The following is an 18528-nucleotide window of genomic DNA, read 5'->3' on the forward strand; positions in this document are numbered from 1 at the left end:
CCTCCCGGACCGGGGCACGAACCTGTGTCCCCTGCATAGGCAGGCGGACTCTCAACCACTGCGCCACCAGGGAAGCCCTATGATAATCTTTTAAAATTACTTTTACATGACCTTTGCCAAGGAAATCTTTGATAAAAATCACAGAGGGCACCCTAGACAATGAACACAATTTTATAGTGAAATAAATTGAAAGCCCTGACTTGTCTGGAAAGTATCATAGCGTGCAAGATGTCGTTTGCATTTTGGCAAAAACTCTGCTTGGAACACTCTAAAGAACCCAGAGGCCAGATGTGCAAAGAACATGTTAGGCCACCTAAGAACTATGATTTTGATGGCCCCAAATGTAATGTTGCAGAAAGCACTTGCATAAAAATGGCCCTTTTCAGCCTCTGGCCTTTGGTTTTTCTTCCTGATTCCTTTCAGGGGTTTACAGAACAGAGAGTCTTACTTAGGAACATATCCAGGAAACACCCCAGTAGAGAATGTGGAAATATCCCTAAGGAGAGGTAAATAAAAGCCTCTTGCCTTTGACTAGAAGACTAGTCTATTCCAGTCTAACCAGCAGAAATGATGTGAAGATTACAGACAGTGTAAAATGTAACACCTAAATGTCGTGGTGTGGGTGTCGTATGGGTGTCGTAACACCCACACCCTGCTCCAGGGCCACAGTTACTTATAGTGACGGAAGAAAATGTGTGATCACTCATTTTATCCCAGAAGGAGTCATCAGCAAGGCTAAGCCAAAGAGCAAAGGTTAAAGGATAAAAGTATACATATAATACTTATCTAGTTCAAGCTATATGTTGGTATTTGGGTCAGAATACAAATAAGCCTTCAGCACCTGTATTTATTCCTGGGAATCTGTTAAATGTGTGCAGGTCAAATGATAAATTTATGTTTATCATAAGTTTATCATGAGTTCACCACCAGTTAAGTGAAATAAGCATAGAATTTTGGCTAATGCTGAATCACTTTTGGAAGACACATAACTTTCACCCTTGTCAGAATGGACTTAAGTTTATGAAGCCTGTGCTTCTCACTTTAGTAGCAGCACCGTGGGTTTCTGTTTTCACTTACTTTCCACCAAAAGGACAAAATGCAACATAATGTTACAGGAGAACATCTTGTGGAACAAAGATGGCGACTCTGATGAAATAAGACAACTTGCTGGAGGTTGGGTCACTGTAAAATAACTCTTCAGAACTCGTCAGCTGATGTGCACAAGTTACCAATCAGTGTAGAGAAGGCAGCCATCAACATGTAACAAATATGTAACCATAAAAAAGTGGGGCTTTTTTAGTTAGAAAGCCAAGGATGGCCATGAGAGTTCACATGATGCTTCTGGGCACCAATAACATCTGAAGCAAAACGATGAAGCCACGTTGTAAAGGACTTAAGTTCCAGAAGCTGAAACATACCCCATGGCTCAGAACACAAGGCTTTCCTCACCTTTAGGTGGTTGTAGAATATAAGGTGAAAACAAGCTAATCAAGCAGTTTTCACCTTTCTTGGAAAGGAAATATTAGGTGTTTTATTTTGAAAAAAAATTCCTTATGAAAAAACTAAATGCGAAATAAGGAATGGCTTCAACCACTAACTTAAGACACCAAGAACTCCAAAATACTTTTGGATCAGGTGGCTACCTAGGCTCAGCGTTCTACAAAGGATTATATCCCACATCATAGGTGTCACAGGTAAGTTTATTTCACGGCCTATCGATAAATTTCTTCACCAGGAGTACATATGTATTCCAATCTACCTCGTCCTTATTTATTTTTTCACTTGACTAATTAGCAGTAATATGGTATCAGAATGACTTGGTTTGAATCGTTGTTCTCCCACTTCATGGCTGTCTTTCTTCAGGCAGGTTACTTAATTTCTCTCAATCAAATTTTTCTCATTCATAAGATTGGGTTAATATCTCTTTTGTAGGGTTACTGTGGTGACAAGATGTGCTAACTCAGGTGTCCTGCCCAGTGCTTGGCTCAGAGGTGATTTCCAGGAAAGACTAATTCTTTTCCTTCCTCTGACATCAGGTCTAAGAGAGATGTCAACACCCGAAGAAGAATGAATGTTCTGCAACCTGTCAATCACTGCACAACATCAGTGCAATCCAAGTGGTATATTACTGAGATGATTTGCGGTTTCCTTTCGAAATCTCCTAATGGCAATTTTATTTCAATCTACTTTTTCATCGCTAACACCCAACTCTACTAGCTACTAGTTATTCTACATAAAAACTATCTGGAAACCTGTCTTCCCTCAATTACAGAAAAGATGGCATTATCTCTTCTCATATGGCATGTAGCTCTTGCTAGATGGTAGGAGGACAAGTATTTATAAAGTTAACCTAGACTGTTTGTCTTTATCTCTTAATTTCTGTCTCTAACCTGATACAACTCTTCTTTAAAAAACTAAATTTATTTATTTATTTATTTATTTTCAGCTGCACTGGGTGTTCGTTGCTGCTCTAGCTGCGGTGAGCGGGGGCTACTCTTCATTGCGGTGCACGGGCTCTAGGCGCGTGGGCTTCAGTAGTTGTGGCTTGCGGGCTCTAGAGCGCAGGCTCACGCAGTTGTGGCGCACGGGTTTGGTTGCTCCGCGGCATGTGGGATCTTCCTGGACCAGGGATTGAACCCATGTCCCCTGCATTGGCAGGTGGATTCTTAACCACGGCGCCACCAGGGAGGCCCTGATACAACTCTTGAGCAGAAAATAACTTGAAAGTTACAAAGTGATTTGGCATTTCTCTCATACTATGTTTTTTGCAGATGACCACATCAATATATGTTAGACTTTAAGCTCCCATAAAGATATATCGATATATATATATATGCAGTTACATAAAATAGCATTATATGCAAATGAGAGCTTCACAAATAGTAGGTTGAAAATAACTAATGATAAACAAAACACAGAGGACTTATTTCGCTGTCATGTTCTTCAGCTCTAACACCATCAACTTAACTTCTTAGGTATTGATGATTTTTTTTTTTTTTTTTTTTTTTTTTTTTTTGGCTGTACGCCGGCCTCTCACTGTTGTGGCTTCTCCCGCCGCGGAGCACAGGCTCCGGATGCGCAGGCTCAGCGGCCATGGCCCACGGGACCAGCCGCTCCCCGGCACGTGGGATCCTCCCGGACCGGGGCACGAAGCCGCGTCCCCTACATCAGCAGGCAGACTCTCAACCACTGCGCCACCAGGGAAGCCCTGTATTGATGATTTTTAAAAGCAGATAAATAAATACTTACTGGGTATGTGTGTGTGTGTGTGTGTGTGTGTGTGTGTGTGTGTGTGTGTGTGAAAAAACCTTAGTTTACCTACTTGGTTTTAAAACCTACTATCAGTTAACTTAAAACGTCAAATAAGAGAATATATACAAAAATCTTAAACTAACACCTATTTTATTAGCTGTTTTGGTGGTTTGTGGCCCCACCTCATCATCATTTAAGACATGAGGTATTTACAAATTTATGGCCAAATAATGTTTCATTCTTTCTCTATTTTTGCACTCTCCAAATGTTCATACCCTAAAATTACAAATCAATGGAACATTCCAATGACATTCTTAATAATACATTCTGACCATATCAAGTATGGACCATGTTAGCACGTTCTTAAAGAGTGAGTTATGATTTCCATGACAGCAACGTCGGTAAACCATTGGGTATTATCTTTTGACACTGTATTATTGATTCAGTGGAACACTGGCCATTCCATATAACCCTATGCAACACATATATCAACTACTTCTTTAGCTACTGCAGGCGGTAGTAAGTGGTAAAGAACATATACCTGAGAGTAAAGAGAAATTACATTTATATACAATTGGTCCGTTTAGTATTCATCCCCGTCAGGATCACTCCCTCTCGGACAGTTTCTGACCAGAAAAACCGGTGTTTCTAAACTCCTAGGCTATATTAGAACATAACCTTTAAAAACATACTTGTATAGAACCAAACCAACATAAAGTCATTTTTCTAAAATGGGTAAAGGCAGACAGAAGGTGAAATCATTAAAAACATATGGCCAAAGAGGTCTTCTAAAACAGCTTAGTGGAAGGCAGCCAAACAAATGCACTTAATCAATACATATTGCTAAATATAATGAAGAGGGAAACAGAGAAAAAAATTTTTTTCATGCTTTGCTGATACACAGATATGAGCTTTCCAGGGCAGGCATAGATATAAAACACTGTAATTGAGGAAATGGCCCAATCTCCCAGTAGGGTCATGCCATCTGAAACAGGTCAAAGAATGGAAGAAGCTAAGAAAAGGAAGTTGCAGCGCTGGGTAAATTGCTCTTGGCCCCTGGGCAGAGGTTTGGGATTTGGGGTTATGATAGGTTCCATCAGGCAAATAATTCGTTGTGAGGCATCTATTCTCGTTTTGGGTACCCTAGAGAGAAAGGCAGAAAGTGTCCAATCTGGGTCTAAGTCTATCTTTCAGTGTTGGGATGGCGGCATAGAGCAAAGACAGACAAATCCCGGGAAAGGAAGGAAGAGTGAGGTAGGGGATATAATTATATAATTTAAATAGTTTTGTGGATAAAGGCTTTTACCAAAGCTCTCATAGTAATTATTTGAAACCACCACTGAAAGTCTCCTAAACACTTATTTTGAGCTTGGCATTAAATATTCTCCAGCGGCGGCGGTGACTCAAGGGCAGGAGGAAGTGTCCTGGAGGAACTGGATGGGCAGACATCCAGTCTCTCGTATGGCCTTCAATTCAGTCAGAAGAGGCTGCACAGAATATACAACCGGTTTTTTGAAAATAAGCAAATTACCAAATCAACGGTTTGGAGAAAGTAACAACTGGGGTCTGTGAGAAATTCTTACCCAGAACCACAAAGAAAGCTGATGTTGGGCCCATTTCCCTAATGATTTGAATTAATTAATGTAGGAATACCGAAGAATCATTATCTGCTGTGTTTTCTCACCGCACATTCCAAATGCACACCATTTCCATTATTTCCCACATCCATTCAAACAAATCTATGTACAACTGTCACAGTAAAACGAAATATAGGGTCGTTCCTGAATTTCGTAAATACAAGATGCCCAAACGCCACCATCTCCCAGAAGAGCATTCCTCTTTCAGCTGCTCTGCAGCCCTGCTGGTGAGCGGGAGAGGAGGTAGGGACAAGCTGGCAAACGTGGGGCGTGCCTTCCAGAATGCTTTTTTCTGAGACTGAGTCCCCTTTACCTCTGGAGAAGGAAGGGTTATTTAAGAACAAAAAGAAAAACAGTTTTGGACTTAGAGCAATCTAGGTCAAGATTCAGGATCCCACAGGCGTTAGCTTTGTGAACTCAAAGTCTCCATCTGTATTTGAGACAGACACCGTCATTCGTATAGGAGCAGAGGCTAACTCATGCAGATTTACCTGACACATAGGTTTCCTGTAAACTGTCAATTTTATGGCCGTGCTGATTCATCAAAAGATACAAAAAGAAGAGATGCAAAAAAAGTCACAAGGCATGGTCTGCTCACCTCAAAAATGCCATCAAGCTGTTGGGAGATGGCAAGAGGGCAGACTGATTAGAAGGCATTTAACCGTAATTCTAAGTCTCAGAGAGTCTTAGAAGAGCTCAGATGTTTAGCCAAAAAAAAAAGATAATGAATATTCAGGCTTAGGGGGAGGAAGAATTTCTCAGAACAGCAACACTATGAATCTGTGAACAACTTCACTTAGGGATCTGAACACAACCCAAGATTACAGAATTTTGTTTGAGCAAAGGGGACACATTTTGTTTTTATGAGACCAAACAATGGGTTTGATGGAACTTTTTCAACCACAGTCTTTGGCTTGTGGCAGACACCGTCTTAAATCAGAGGAACAGAGAACAGATTATTTGTTCTTATGTTATTTTCTTTTTTTGTAATGTTTATATATAGTTTTTACTAACCCGTTTCTCTCAAACGGAACAAAGTTGGCTTTCTTCACTGAGAGCTACTTGAAGTAAGCCGTGTGCCAGACAGTATTTGAACAATCATCCTGCAATGGGACATTACAAAAACATATCTTTGCTTTTGATAGGGATACATTAACACCTTAAAAGTTAAACTGAGATCTTAAACATTTTCAGGCCAAAAAAGCTGAAACAGCTTTGCTAATGGCAAAAGAGAATTCACAATACTAAAGTTCCCCAGCTGGCAGTGGAGGAGAACTCAGTGTGGTTTAAAACCTGCCTGAACTATTTTTCAAAGCAATACAAAACGTATTGCATTAGACTCATGGGACATATCAAGACAAAACTTGAAGTAGCCTCAATTCTCTTTTTTCCCCTCCTTTTCCGGAGTCAAGTCAATAACTTGCTTATTCTGGACTTCTTTCAGAAGCCGTTCAACAGTGACTGGTTCCCCAAGCAGTAAGGTTTGTCTGCATAATACATATAAGTCGAGCTTAAAAGGGTGCAGATGACAACTTCACCATTTATGTCATGAATGCCTGTAAGTTACATTTGAAGCTTAGATGGTGTTAGAAAATCAAATTCAGCTAGGAAAAAAAATGTGCAATCCCGTAAAGGGCTTTCTTTTCCCGTGGTGTTGAAAAATATATATTCTTATCCTTGTTAATATGAAATGTGGTTAACAATTCATTTTCTGTAAAATATATAAGGGAGGGAAAAGACTGGTATCCATAATCAAACCTAGGCTGGCTTAAGTTCATATCTGCAAATTAAGTAGAGAAATTTAAGTAGTGAGGAGGGCAGCTGTTTAAAATCACCTCTTACAGCAGCTGGCAAAATGAAACTCCCCCTACCCCCAGGAATAATGATGCTAAAAGAAATGATAATGATCATGATAATGGTCCATACTTCTTAAGTGCTTACTAAACACCAGACCTTGTACTTAAAAGGTACTGTTTTGTTTAATCCTCACAACAACATCCTAGAGATGGATATTATTATTATTATTTTATAAGAGTCACTGGCAGCTGAGGCCCAGAAAACTCTTATTTTCTTAGACTCTGGAATCCAGTGACTTCGATACATCCTCCAGGGCTGCTTAGCACTAGAGGGCAAGTTAACCTTTCAAGGTTGGGCATAATAGTATCTGCCTACTAATGTTTTCAGGTGTAAATGTGATTGTCCTTGTAAAATCCTTAGTCCGGTACTTAGTACAAAAAATAAGCACTTATAAACATAAGCTAGCGTTCTTCTTATGACTATAATAGCCACGCATAGAACCCTGCAGGGGTAACCAGTTCCCTTTTCACACAGTCAAAAAGCTGCATTTTCCTTTGGGATCCATACTCTGCTTCCTTATATTGGTTGCTGACTCCTAATCAGGCTAAATGTAAACGTCAACAGAAGCAGAAACTGAAAAAACTGTGCCCAGATGATCAGCAGGAGAGGTGGGCAGGGCTTCTCAGGAGTTCAACTTGGGAAAACTGGAAGCCTTTTGACTCTGAGTGGAAGAAATTTATTTCTCCAAGTTCCTCACATACATATTTAATCATCATTTCTGTTGATTCAATAAATATATAGTAAGTAATTTTCCTCTCTGCCCCTTTTGTTTCCTAGGGAAGCCAGACAGTAGAAAAGAGGAGAAAAAAACAACAACAAATTTAAGATCCAGCCCTACCTCTCAGGACAGATCCCACAACTCTCCACATAAAAAAGATGTTAAAAGGAGGAGAGGCCAAGGTTACAGGTATATCATGTGAGACTCAAGAAAGATGATTTGGGTACCTACAGAGTTAATGGCTTAAGAAATTATGGTTCCTCCCACCTACCCAGACTTGACAAATGAGGGTAGTGAAATCCTGAGCTATCTCAATGAATCAGTCTTCAATTTCTTTCTACCTTTTAGAAAAAGTTAGATCATATCCATCAAAAAAGATATTCTGGGTCATCTGAAAGTATTTCCAGAGATTCACAGAGTTGGGATGCTATGGGGGATATGAATACTATAATAATCATACCCCTTAATAGAACATCAACTCAGTCCTTCCAGAATTGTTTTACTACATTTTGAAAGATGCTGTAATCAGACACTGGGAGCTAAAGATAGGTCACATAGGAGGCTCCCTAGTTCTTAGCTCACATTTTCAGATGTTTCCAGTTTTAACAGACAGGATCTAGGTCATTAAGTGGAAGGGGTTTCTGTGAATTTAATGGGATACTTCCTGGGCATTTCTGTAGAGTTAGGGAAGAAGTACAAAATATCCTTCAAGCCAGTAATTTAAAATTTGTGCTTTTGCAGACCCTTAAGAAAATGTCTCATACCAAGATCATAATCAGAACCCAAAACAAAGTGGTTCAAAGTCACATGATAGAAAATTCTGTTACCTAACAAATATCTAATAGATTCTGATCTACTTTAGAGTATTAAAGATGCTCCTCCATGAAATTCTTACTTTCTAAATTAAAACAAGTATGATCAAGCTTTTTAAGAAACTCTTTTGCTGACACGGTCAGGTAACTGGGTGAGAACACCTAGCTTTGCTCTCAGGCGTCATACTAGCAGGGTGTGCTGCTTTTGCTGTGAAAGGAACCGGGAATGTGCAGAGGCAGAAAAGCCCATCAGATTTCCGTATTAGGTCTGTAGAGCAAGCCTTCAACATAGACTATTTTTCTACACAATTTTGTAACATAGCCTTTTTATACGTGCCATGCCTTGTGCTAACCATACCAATCCAAGGGTAACATTATCCTCACCTGACAGGCAGCACAAGTGGCTCAGAGAAGTTATCTAATTTCACTTTGCCCAGGGTGCCCCACTCAGGTGGGGCAGAACTGTACCTTAACCGCTGTGCTACAGCACAGAATGATTTGAGTACATTAAAATTGTCACTTGACAAAACCCTGAACACCCACAATTTATTTCCTATTATATTAATATTATTTCCTAAGATGGCATGTTCCTAAGTTTATCACCTAAATGTTAATTATTCTTTGTGCTGATGGAGTGGTAACCCTATCTCTTACTATTATCAGTACAATTTGAACACATAGGATGCTTTCTTTTCCATGGCAATGAAAAATAAATAATGATTTACCTAGACTCATTCTAATGACCTGCCTGAAATCTCAGCCATGGGTTGTATGACACAAGATCTGAAGGAGCTATGATGCAAAGTGCTGTTTCCTTTCCTGCTGAGAAGCAAATGAGTTTGCCACAGCAGGTCTCACCCCATACAGCCAGATTTGTAAAGTCACCACTTAACTCCCGGGGAGAAAAACCTTCTCCGGACAGCAGTGTGAGAACCCAAGGTAGTCTGGAGCTGGAAGAGTCTGTCAGTTCATTCAGCCATAGTGTTTGCCTGTGATCTTCCACACCTAACTGGCATTTGAATTGCTAAGGACATTTCTAAACACTTGCTCTTTAAGTATCAGATACGATCGATTACTACCAAACTTAAAACTGATACACAACCTTTTTCTGTTTTTAAAGGAAGCCCTTAATTAAACCTTATTCAGTGACTCACTTCTCAAATATTTATGGAGTACGAACTATGGGCTAGGCAACTTGCTGGGGAGTGAGAGAGAATGGCAAACCAAAACAGACAGACGGGTGTCCCTGCTCTCACTGAAATAGAGTATTCTCCTGAGGCTCTACGTTTGGTCCTGCAGCAATAGGTAGTGCAAGTACCTTTGAGGTGTTTATAACTTTTCTTTAAAAAAAAATATTATTTATTTATTTGGCCCCATCAGGTCTTCGTTGAGGCATGCGGGCTCAGTAGCTGCGGCACTCAGGCTCTCTAGTTGTGGCACATGGGCTCCAGAGTGCGCAGGCTCAATAGTTGTGGCGCATGGGCTTAGTTGCCCCAATGGCACGTGGGATCTTAGTTCCCTGACCAGGGATTGAACCTGCATCTCCTGCACTGGAAGGCGGATTGTTAGCCACTGGACCACCAGAGAAGTCCCAATGAGGTGTTTATTACTTTTCAGTTGCCATCTTGGAAACTTCAAAATGGAAATAAATAAACCTGTCTTAACAATACATGATTCAGTACATTGAATATTTTTGGTATTTCAGTTTTCTCTTTTTTTTCTTGAGATTGCTATTTACATCACTTGATACTTAAAACACTTCAAGACTGTGTTTGTCTAAGAGTTGGAGAAAAATGATGAAACAGATGAAAACAAAAGAAGCAATGCTAGCACACTCTACATAAAGTGAAAGCCTAAATCCAGACGAGAAGGATGTCAAATCAAGCATGGTCATGCTTTTGCTTTGACCTCACAGGTCCCACTTCTGACTTCCTTCAAGTGTCAGAAAACCTGGGTACCACGTGTAACCCATGATGCTGACAAAGGCCTAATGGTCTACAGGGATTATGGGGATGTTTACACTGAGGGTCTTGTAATGTTGTGAACAACTGCAACCCAGTTCTGGAACCACCTTCGATGGCTCCTTCTCAGGGACCCCATGGGATGTTTCCCTGAATTTCACACCACATTGCTGGCATTGGTGCCCCTATTTCCTCCTCCCTAACTCTTATCCTGGTCCCTTACCTGCACCCCATGCCTCCCACCCTTCCAACTTGCCTATGTAGAACTGCTTCTACACATCACACCTCTTTTAAGAGGCTGATGTAATTGCTTCCCTCGCCTATGAAGGCAAATTCTCAAACCTGGCCCAGCTTTCCACAGCTGACCGGAGACTAGCTCTCCAGTTTTTTTTTTTTTTTTTTTTTTTTGGGTTACGCGGGCCTCTCAATGTTGTGGCCTCTCCCGTTGCGGAGCACAGGCTCCGGACGCGCAGGCTCAGCGGCCATGGCTCACGGGCCCAGCCGCTCCGCGGCATGTGGGATCTTCCCGGACCGGGGCACGAACCCGTGTCCCCTGCATCGGCAGGCGGACTCTCAACCACTGCGCCACCAGGGAAGCCCAGCTCTCCAGTTTTAACCCCCCTCTGTCATTTCTTTATGGCTGTCTTATAAATACTGTGCCACCATTAAAATGAATTAGGTAGCTTCACACAGACCATTATAAAATAATTGTTCAGATATATTAAGTGAGAAAAGCAAAGTGCAGTATCAAGCAGTGTGGACAGCATGCTGCAATTTGTGTTTAACAACAAAGGATGCATCCACAGACATGCATATATATCCCTTAGGTAAGTCAGAACATCTCTGGACAAACACACAAGACTGGAACTAGTGACCGTCCCTAGGGAGGTAAACGAGTAGGCTGGGTGTAAAGGTGGGAGATTCATTTTTTGCCACCTATACTTTCCCTTTTTGTAACTTTTAAATTTTACATTCTGTGCCTACATTTATTCAAACAAAACATACTTAAAAAATTATAACCTTGTGCTCAAGTTTAATGTTCCTCTTTCATGCCCCAAATATGCCTTGAACTTACTTCCAGTAACTTTCAGCTTTTTCTGCTTTTGTCCCCCTTACTCAGGTACTCACTTCTATGTAACTAAATGCCACTTACTTTGTAAATAGTTCCTTAAACATTGTGATATTTTCACAGCAAGCTATCTATCTTATTTACATATCTGTTACTTGAATGCACTTTACTTCCCTTATTATTTATAAGCTTCTGGAGGGCTGGCTTTTTTTTTGCGTGCGTGTGTGTGTGTGTGTGTGTGTGTGTGTGTGTTTAGGATTAAAGCTTCATTCACAAAAAGCACTTCCCCAATAATGAAAGGCATAAACAACTCTCATAATTGCAAAATCATATATTATTCTTCAGGCTACAACGTGCTTAAAGATTTCACAAGAAAGGGAAGAGCATCACAAGGATTGTTTTAAGGACAAATAATAAAGAGGTCATCACTTCAGTTTAAAAATCAGAAGCTAAATACTTCTTACATGTAATTTGTTTTATATCCAACTTCAAAACATCTGCCTCTTCATCATCCCTTCTACAAAGCTGGTCTTGGCTTCTCCAACATCCCTAATTATCAGGTTTGCCCTGCTCTGCTCTTTGCGTCACAATGACTGTTTCAAGCGGTTGTATAATCACCTCTCTGGTTCTGTCTTCTACCTTAAATTGCACTCACCTTTCCTTTAAAATATTTACAGGTCATTTGACCTACTTTCTTTTTTTTTTTGTTAACTTTTATTTTACACTATATTCCTAAAAAATCTTTCCCTCTTTTCCAAATATAACTTCATGTGAACACAGTCATGAAAAAAGACATCCTAGGAATTCATATTTCAGCCCAGAAGTTAGGACATTAAAAAAAAAAACTTGAGGGGCTTCCCTGGTGGCACAGTGGTTAAGAATCCGTCTGCCAATGCAGGGGACATGGGTTCCAGCTGTGGTCTGGGAAGATCCCACATGCCACAGAGCAACTAAGCCCGTGCGCCACAACTACTGAGCCTGTGTTCTAGAGCCCGTGAGTCACAACTACTAAGCCCGAGCGCCACAACTACTGGAACCCGTGCGCCACAACTATTGAAACCCGCGCCTAGAGCCCGTGCTCTGCAACAAGAGAAGCCACCGCAATGAGAAGCCTGCACACTGCAATGAAGAGTAGCCCCCGCTCGCCACAACTAGAGAAAGCCCTCGTGCAGCAATGAAGACCCAACGCAGCCAAAAAAATAAATGATAAAAAACAAAAAACAACTTGACTATTGGTTATTTGGTGTTCAACAGCTTTCACATTTTTTTAAAAGAAGCAAAATATCAACACTGGAAGCTAAAGCAGACATTAAATGCTTAATATACAAAATACCCAGGCAGATACAAATAAGTTGCAGTCACTCAGCAACCTCCTGACATAATGCTTTTGTAAAGCAGCTTTCTTGTCTCACAACATTAAGCAAATCATTTAGCAATTTCTTTTAGCTGTCATAGATACAAAGCTAGCATCTTTTTACATCAATGGTTCAAAACAGTACATGTCTGTTCTAGCAGAACAATAGTAGTAAGGTATCTTTTAACCTCAGGAAAATAAAATATTTCCACAGCTAGCTGAATATAAAATAAAATGCTACAAGATAATTAAGCCATTAAAGGTTTTTTTTTTTAAAAAAGATAATCTTACTTACATCAAGAGAGCCTTCATTTATAACAATCATTCCCATGTTCTTCCTCAAAAGTTTGCAGGAGTGTCCTATGTCCAAACAGAGTAAATAGATTGATATAATTAATTTCTCTAGAGAGAAGAGGTGAGGACGTTAACACGCTACTACAAAATTTTAAATTTTATCTATTTTATTTGATAAAATTAAAATTTTATCTATTTAATAGAAGTGATGGCTGTTTTCTAGGTTTGTAGGAAGTTTAAAAAAGAAATGCTCTTGCTTGCTGTAAGAGGGATAAGATACAAGGACATTACCTGGAGTGTTAAGGCTGTCTTGATAAACAAATATGGAAGAGATTACAGTAAGGATTCTCAACGTCCTGAAAACTGATAAATGTGTATGAAATATCCTTCACGATGACCAACACGAAGAGCAGAAGATGGGCCAGTGGTTGTTTTGGGAGAAGGGTTCAGGAGGGTTGTCTGGCTCTCTCTTGGACCATTGATCCCATCACAATCTTCCTGCCCTTGGACTGCACCACATCCTCTACTCTCCTGCCCTCTCTTGCTTTGCTATACTTGCTGCAGGGCAAAATCACCTGCTGATTAAGCCAACTCGGCTCACTCTGCACCCGTCTGCCTACAGCTGAACGTGGCTGGAGAAAAACAGGCAACCTTGTTGGCGGGCCTCACATTTAAAACAATACCATCTACACTCACTCCCTTTGTGATCTCATTCCTTCCCAAGGTTTTAAACACCATCTAAATGTTGACCACTCTAGAGCTCGTAAATCCCATTCAGACCTCTTTCCTGAACTCTAGACTCTCACATGCCAGTGCCTACTTAATAGCAGACATTTAGGTGTAAAATAGGCATCTCAAACTGAACATATCCAAAAACCAGGCTCCTAACCTCCCCCCAGAAAACCCGTTTCTCCTTTAGTCTTCCTCATTTGATTAATGGCAACTCCATCCTTCAGCTGCTGCGGCTAAAAGACCTTGAATTTACCCGATTCCTTTCTTTCTTCCATACCCTACATCTAATCTGTCAATCAATCCTGTTGGCTCTACCTTCAAAATCCATCCAGAACCCAACCATTTCTCACCACCTCTACTGTTATTACTTGGTGGTCCAAGCCACCACCATATCTCATCTGGATTAATTCAATAGCCTCTGGCCTTCCTGCTTCAACACTTGTTTTCCTTTGAGTCTACTCTGTCTAGCAGCCAGACAGAGATGTTATATATATATATATATATATAGTTTTTTTTTTTTTTTACAGGAAAGTCAGATCAAGTGTTTCCTCTGCTCAGTTCAGTACCATCCAATGGTTTCCCATCTCACTCAGTCACTCAGTATAAAAGCCAAGTCTGGACAACGGTCTGGGAGGCCCATCCAACCTGGGCTCTGCTACACTGCTGACCTCTTCTCCTCCTCTCACACTTTGCATTTCTGTTCTTTCTCTAGAACAGAAGACAGCTCTCCCGAATCATCCAAGTGACATCTTTTCCTCTCTTAGGTCATTCCTGAGATGTCACCTTCTCAAGAGCTCTTCTTGACTTCCTGATTTAAAACTGAATCCCTCTGTGCAATGCCCTATTCTCCCTTCCTTGTTTTATTTTTCTTTAGAGCAATTATTGCCATCGAATATACTATGTGTCCTCATTTACTTTATTGTCTGTTTCCCTGACTAGGATTTGAGCTCTGAGGGCAGAGACTCTGATACGTTTTGTTCCCTGTTCTTAACTGATGCCTGGCACCATAGGCACCATCATCATTTGCTGAATGAATGAATCTTACCTTCCCTTTTCTAGGAACAAGTATGGCCTAAGATTCTAAAGGTTAAATGTTGCTAGAAACCACCACCATACTCTCCTTTCCAGAGGAACTTTCATAATGGCTACAAATCTGGAACCATCTTGAGGATTGCTTATTTTGCCCACATATTACTCTTTACCCACCATGCATTTTTCCTCTATCTGTAGTCATGTTGCTTTATCATATCTGTGTGTTCCAGGTCTCCTGATTCTAAAGCATTCTGTATTCTCATACATCTTCTTTCCGTTTTGTCTCTAACACCAATGATAATCTTTATAATCAAAATTAACAACTTGTTTGGCCTGTAGGTTTAAACTTCTACTGCTTAGTTTTCTTTTAAAAGTTAAGTTTCCTCTATTAACAACATCAATTTACTATAAATTTATAGCATTTATACTATTTAATATAAATACTATATTTATAAATACAGTATTTATCACAGAATACTGTCATTACTCACACTTCTAAAAGGAGTATTAGTTATATGTTTTTAGATACATGATACTTGATGACTTTCTCGAAATGGTTTCATCTTGTGAATACCGCTGAAATGCTTTCTTTAGTTTTGGGAGAGTTTTACATGTAATTCATAAAATCAATATCATCCAGAGGTTACTGTCAGGGTTCACAGTGTTCAGGCAACAAACTATTACTGAATTGGGGGAAAAAAGCAATATTTTTTCTTGCATATTATTGGTACTATAGGCCTCTAACAGCGGATATTAGCTTTCTCCTCTGTTACAGACTGAATTGTGTCCCCACCTCCCCATTCATATGCTGAAACCCTAACTGCCACTGTGAATGCATTTGGAGGTAGGGTCTTTAAGGAGCTACCTACAGTTAACTAAGGTCATAAGGGTGATCCCTAATCCAACAGGACTAGTGTCCTTATAAGAAGAGGAAGAAACACCAGATGCTCTGTGAGAATCCAGAGAGGAAAGGTCAGGCGAGGACACAGAGAGAAGGCGGCCATCTGCAAGCCAGGAGGAGAGGTCTCAGGAGAAACCGACCTGCTGACATTTTGATTTGGACTTCCAGCCTCCATGATCGTGAGAAGATAACCTTCTGTTGCTTAAGTCATCTAACCTGTGGTATTCTGTTATGGCAGCCTGAGCTGCCTAATACAACCTCCTTCTGCAAAATTGGAATTAACTGTAGGATGAGTGAAAACTAGCAAGAACCTTACTTCCTATCTCAGAAATAACCTTTGGTCACAGAAACAAGTGTCGGTATACAAGCCTGCCATAATCCCCACCTCCAGACTTTGGCAGACAGCTGCAGAATGGTTACCTACATGTGTCAATTATGGATGGGAGGTGGGGCTAGGCAGGGATACAAAGTTAAGAGAGGGTGTCACATAGTTGCAAGAGCTGAAGTTTGGCTGTACATACAATCACTGCAAATTTAAAGGGGCACTGGGGCCATAAGTAAATAAACAAGCCCAATGATATTAACAAATATGGAAATCTGAAAATACCAAATCTTTCAAATCTTGAAATATCTCAAATCTATCTTCTAAAATATATCAAAACATGTTAAAAAGCACCATGACTTAAAGTTTAAATTAGGTGAAGTACCAATGTTAATGGCAGTTTCCTGCTTGTCTCCTGTAAGGATCCAGATTTTGATGTCTGCTTTCATTAGAGTTTCTATGGTTTCAGGCACTTGATCTTGTAATTTATCCTCGATGGCTGTGGCTCCAAGTAGCTGAAGATTCTGGAGAAAGAGAGTGGCAACATTTTTTAAGATTAAAAAAAAGTTTAGATTCTTTAAGAATGAAAAATTGGAGTGTATATATGTTTTAAAATCAGAGACTAAATGATAATTCATGAATTTGTTGTAAATTCCAAATACCCCATTGAGTTTTCTCTCTCAAGGATCCCTAACTTTCATCCAGTACTTTTGGCAGGAGACTTAGGCTCCCTGAAGCTACCTGTCTTATCTTACTCCTCCCTAAGGTAAGAAACTGATTCTAAAAACACACACACAAATGTAGAAGGGGGGAATCAAAAACAGTTAAAAAGGAGCAGGCAGCTATTAAGAAAAAATAAAAACAAAAACTATGGAAGATCACCACAGTGAAGAAGTAATCCAACTGATCTGTTTGAAAAAGAGTAAGGTTACAGGCTAACACTATTAAATTGTAATTTGATGCAGTGTCAGGAAATGTAGACACAAAATACAATGAGAAAGGATGAAGAAAGGAGCAATAAACAAAGTGATAGCATTAGTCTCTGAAAGAAAGAACAGGGCTGAGTGTTTTTCACATGGTTCCATGTTTGCATAGTGGAAGGTCAGAGACCATTAAAGATCTCTTGCTCCTTAGATGGTATCTTTCATACAAGACTGAACACAACCAAAACACTGTGGGAAGCTGTTCTCATCTCTGACAAAGAAGAAGAATGGTTGCTTCTCTCATCTTCCTAAATGGAGGGAAAAGTGAGAACAATCTCCTGGCTGTTAGGGAAACCTGGCCTGCCAAATGGAAACAGATAATGGTGTTCTCGGTCCTAAATACATAGGAATGGGCAATAATGGATTAAGATTTAAATCTTTCTTTGCATCATGTGACCAGGCATTGTCACTAGTTGGGTACCCTTCCCAACGGTGTTCTGCAAGCCACAACCGATTCTCAGTCTTACCCATTTTCCCCATAACCTAACCTCCAGAATGAACGACTTCAGCATTTATCTTTCTTCTCAACTATTTTCTCCCTTCTTGACTTCATTTTTTAATTTACAATATCAGACAAGGACAGACTAGATATAAGGGAGATTACGGCAAAGGATAGTGTCTGGGTCGATAATAATAAAGAAAGCATTCCACTTTCTATTTTTCCCTTTAACATTAAGTCCTATTTACTTTTCATCACAATTCAAGTCTAAAAATAACCCCAAGTCTTGGTAGGCATGGAAAATAAAGTTAAATATATATACAAACACATAAGAGTGAGTGTGTGTAGTTGATGAGTATATTGCTCAGGAATGTTTTTGGCTATAAATAATAGAAAAAAATCTGACTGAAAGTGGCTTAAATAAAGACTTCTAACATCACTAGTACTGAAGTGGGTAGCTATGGGTATAAGATCGTTGGCTTGACTATATTTCCACGCATTCTCCAGATCTCTCTCAGTGTCTCAAGGTGGCTGTCGCAGCTATAATTATAACAGCCACACTGAAGACAAGAAAAAGGTGGTAAAAGCACCTTATTTGAAAAGCAAAAGGGTTTCTAAAAGTCCTCAGCCTGTTTCCAAATACAGCAACTGGCCCGATGGGGCTACATGGCCATCCTGAACTGTTAGTATTTAGCTTTCCCAGCCTCAGTGGAGGGGCAAGGCAGAAGGGCAGTAGGAATAGGTGTTAAGTTAGCTGGCCTGCAGTCTCTGCCACAGGGCTTAAATACAGATGCGCGAGCCTATGCATCAGTGTTAGTATATACACACATGCATGTGTTTACGTGTGTAGGTATGTGTACAGACACACACACATCCACCACGGCTCTGCCTGGTGAAACGTGGCTCATCCTGGAAGTCCAAAAGAAGTTTTCCTTTATTTCTTAAACAAGTTTTCCCCTCTGCTGTGCTCTGATAGAACTTTGCTCATCTATACATACTTAATTTATCATATTAAGATTACCTGTTTAAACGTATGACTCTGGTAGTTTTGTTCAAAATCAGGGATCATGCCTCCAAGCTCCTTGTTTCTTCACAAACAAGGAGACAGGAGCCCAGAGGGGGGCAATGATTTGTCACAGTGACATAACTTGATAGATTACGGAAG

General features: G+C 40.1%; 1 protein-coding gene across 2 annotated transcripts in view; it reads right to left on the reverse strand.

Annotated features, from left to right (window-relative positions):
- ATP8A1 (ATPase phospholipid transporting 8A1) overlaps window positions 1-18528 on the reverse strand; it is a 235290-nt gene that overhangs the window by 83552 nt on the left and 133210 nt on the right. For both annotated transcript variants that reach the window (XM_032632465.1, XM_032632464.1), the window contains 2 exons: window positions 16327-16465; window positions 12956-13020 (listed from right to left, as the gene is read on the reverse strand). In XM_032632465.1, the coding sequence (XP_032488356.1) occupies window positions 12956-13020; window positions 16327-16465 (204 nt within the window). The remainder of the gene's footprint in view (window positions 1-12955; window positions 13021-16326; window positions 16466-18528) is intronic.

This window comes from Phocoena sinus, chromosome 5, assembly GCF_008692025.1.
Source record: "Phocoena sinus isolate mPhoSin1 chromosome 5, mPhoSin1.pri, whole genome shotgun sequence".
NCBI classification, from domain to species: domain Eukaryota; kingdom Metazoa; phylum Chordata; class Mammalia; order Artiodactyla; family Phocoenidae; genus Phocoena; species Phocoena sinus.